The sequence below is a fragment of the Arachis ipaensis genome, chromosome B1 (genome assembly GCF_059453495.1).
Source record: "Arachis ipaensis isolate K30076 ecotype BB chromosome B1, ASM5945349v1, whole genome shotgun sequence".
Classification (NCBI taxonomy): domain Eukaryota; kingdom Viridiplantae; phylum Streptophyta; class Magnoliopsida; order Fabales; family Fabaceae; genus Arachis; species Arachis ipaensis.
The window spans coordinates 33,340,487-33,342,256 of NC_142436.1; the positions used below are offsets into that span (position 1 = coordinate 33,340,487).

Genomic DNA, 1,770 nt, shown 5'->3' on the forward strand with positions numbered 1-1,770 from the left:
GTAGAAATCCAAAAAACTTGTCCCTTGTACTCCAAAGGCACATTTCTCAGGGTTGAGTCAGATGTTATATTGTCGGATTTGGTTGAAGATCTCCAGCAGGTCATCCAAATGATTATCGTCGGGCTTTGTTTTAGCTACCATGTTGTTGACATACACTTCCATGTTTCTGCCGATTTGATTTGAGAAGACTTTGTCCATTAGATGCTAATATGTGGCACCTGCATTCTTAAGTCCAAAAGGCATAACCTTATAATAGTAATTTCCATAGGCAGTAATGAATGCAGTTTTATTTTGGTAAGGGGGATGCATTAGAATCTGGTTATAACCAGAATATGCATCCATGAAACTTAAAGTTCTATATCCTGAAGTACTATCTACTAAAGAGTCAATAGAGGGTAAGGGATAAGCATCTTTGGGGCATGCTTTGTTGAGATCTGTGAAATCAACATACATGCGCCATTTACTGTTGTATTTTTTTACCATTACCTCATTCGCCAGCCATGTTGTGAACCGAACTTCTTTGATAATGCCGGCGTTGATGAGCTTCTTGGTTTCTTCCAAGGACGCATGTTTCTTTTCAATACCCAGATTTCTTTTCTTCTGACCTATAGGTCGGGCAGATGGATCTAATGCCAGTTTGTGGGAAATGACTGAAGGGTCAATTCTAGGCATATCAGCAGGTGTCCACACAAAGAGGTCGACGTGTTATTACAAAAATTTCTCTAGGGAGAGTTTGTCCTCCGAGCTGAGAGTTGTACCTACATAAGTGAATTTGTCTAGATTATTATAAAAGTAAACTTTCTGCAGGTTCTCTGTTGGTGTAGGCCTTTCAGTGAATTCGGCCTTTGGGTTAAGGTTGGCTAGTGATTGGAGCTTGTTGGTGCTGCTGATGTTGTTAACATGGGCATCTATATCTCGGCTTGGTTGTTTAAGGCTGATGTTGTAACATTGGCGAGCTTCCCGATGGTCGCTGTGAATGGTCGCGATAAGGTCATCTTGCACGGAAAACTTGACACAAAGATGAATTTTTTTATACAATAGCGCCGAACTTATTTAAAAATGGTCGACCAAGTATTAGGTTTTATGGACAGAAACAATCAACAACTAGGAACTGAACATCAGAAGTTTTGGATAAAGGATGCTCACCCAGTGTGGTTTGTAACCACACGGATCCCATCACTGGGACATGTTCACCTGAAAAGCCAACTAGGTCGCCCGTGGTGTGTTGGAGTATATTATCACTGAGTTTCATCTTACGGAAGGTTGAGTAGAATAGGACGTCTATACTGCTACCTGGATCTAGGAGTACTTTTTGTACCAACAAGTCTCCGAGCTGGACGGAGATAACCACAGGATCATCTAGGTTTGAAGCATTTGTATTAAGATCTGATGCCTGGAATGTCATTTGTGGGAAATGGGATGACGTTCGGTTGTCACCGAGGTTGCCCGCAACTGATAACATAGCTCGGTAGGAGCGCTTCCTTGCCAAGCTTGTTGGTCCCCCACCTGCAAAACTGATAATGAGAATTTGTCGTGTTGGTCTAGAATTTCTCTTATAGAAATAAGAACTTCGTTGTAAGCATAGCTCTAAACCAACAAACAATTCTCACATCAAAAATTTTGGTTGTCACAAGTACAAACCCCAATAAGAATTAACCAAAGTATTTAACCCTCAGCTTGTCTCACAAGGAATTGCAATGAAGTGGTCAAGTATTGGCTATGAAGGGACAAGGGGTTTGGTTTATAAAAGGGCAAGGAAATAAATGACAA

The 1,770-nt window shown here is 41.0% G+C and overlaps 1 protein-coding gene across 1 annotated transcript; it reads right to left on the reverse strand.

Annotated features, from left to right (window-relative positions):
* Positions 1 to 204: 204 nt before the first annotated feature.
* LOC107605090 (uncharacterized) lies at positions 205 to 1,462 on the reverse strand. The gene is made up of 3 exons (XM_016306843.1): positions 1,096 to 1,462; positions 759 to 995; positions 205 to 650 (listed from the first exon to the last, which is right to left on the reverse strand). Exons 1-3 carry the CDS (start codon positions 1,460 to 1,462, stop codon positions 205 to 207), a joined length of 1,050 nt encoding a protein of 349 aa, XP_016162329.1.
* Between the last annotated feature and the right edge of the window lie 308 nt (positions 1,463 to 1,770).

What these genes read in the sequence shown, in the direction of transcription:
- LOC107605090 (XM_016306843.1), bottom strand. Translation starts at nt 1,462, where the DNA reads ATGTTATCAGTTGCGGGCAACCTCGGTGACAACCGAACGTCATCCCAT. An exon ending in TCAGTTCCTAGTTGTTGATT is followed by an intron (nt 996 to 1,095) that starts GTTTCTGTCCAT and finishes TTTCCGTGCAAG; the next exon opens with ATGACCTTATCGCGACCATT. An exon ending in AGACAAATTCACTTATGTAG is followed by an intron (nt 651 to 758) that starts GTACAACTCTCA and finishes TTGACCCTTCAG; the next exon opens with TCATTTCCCACAAACTGGCA.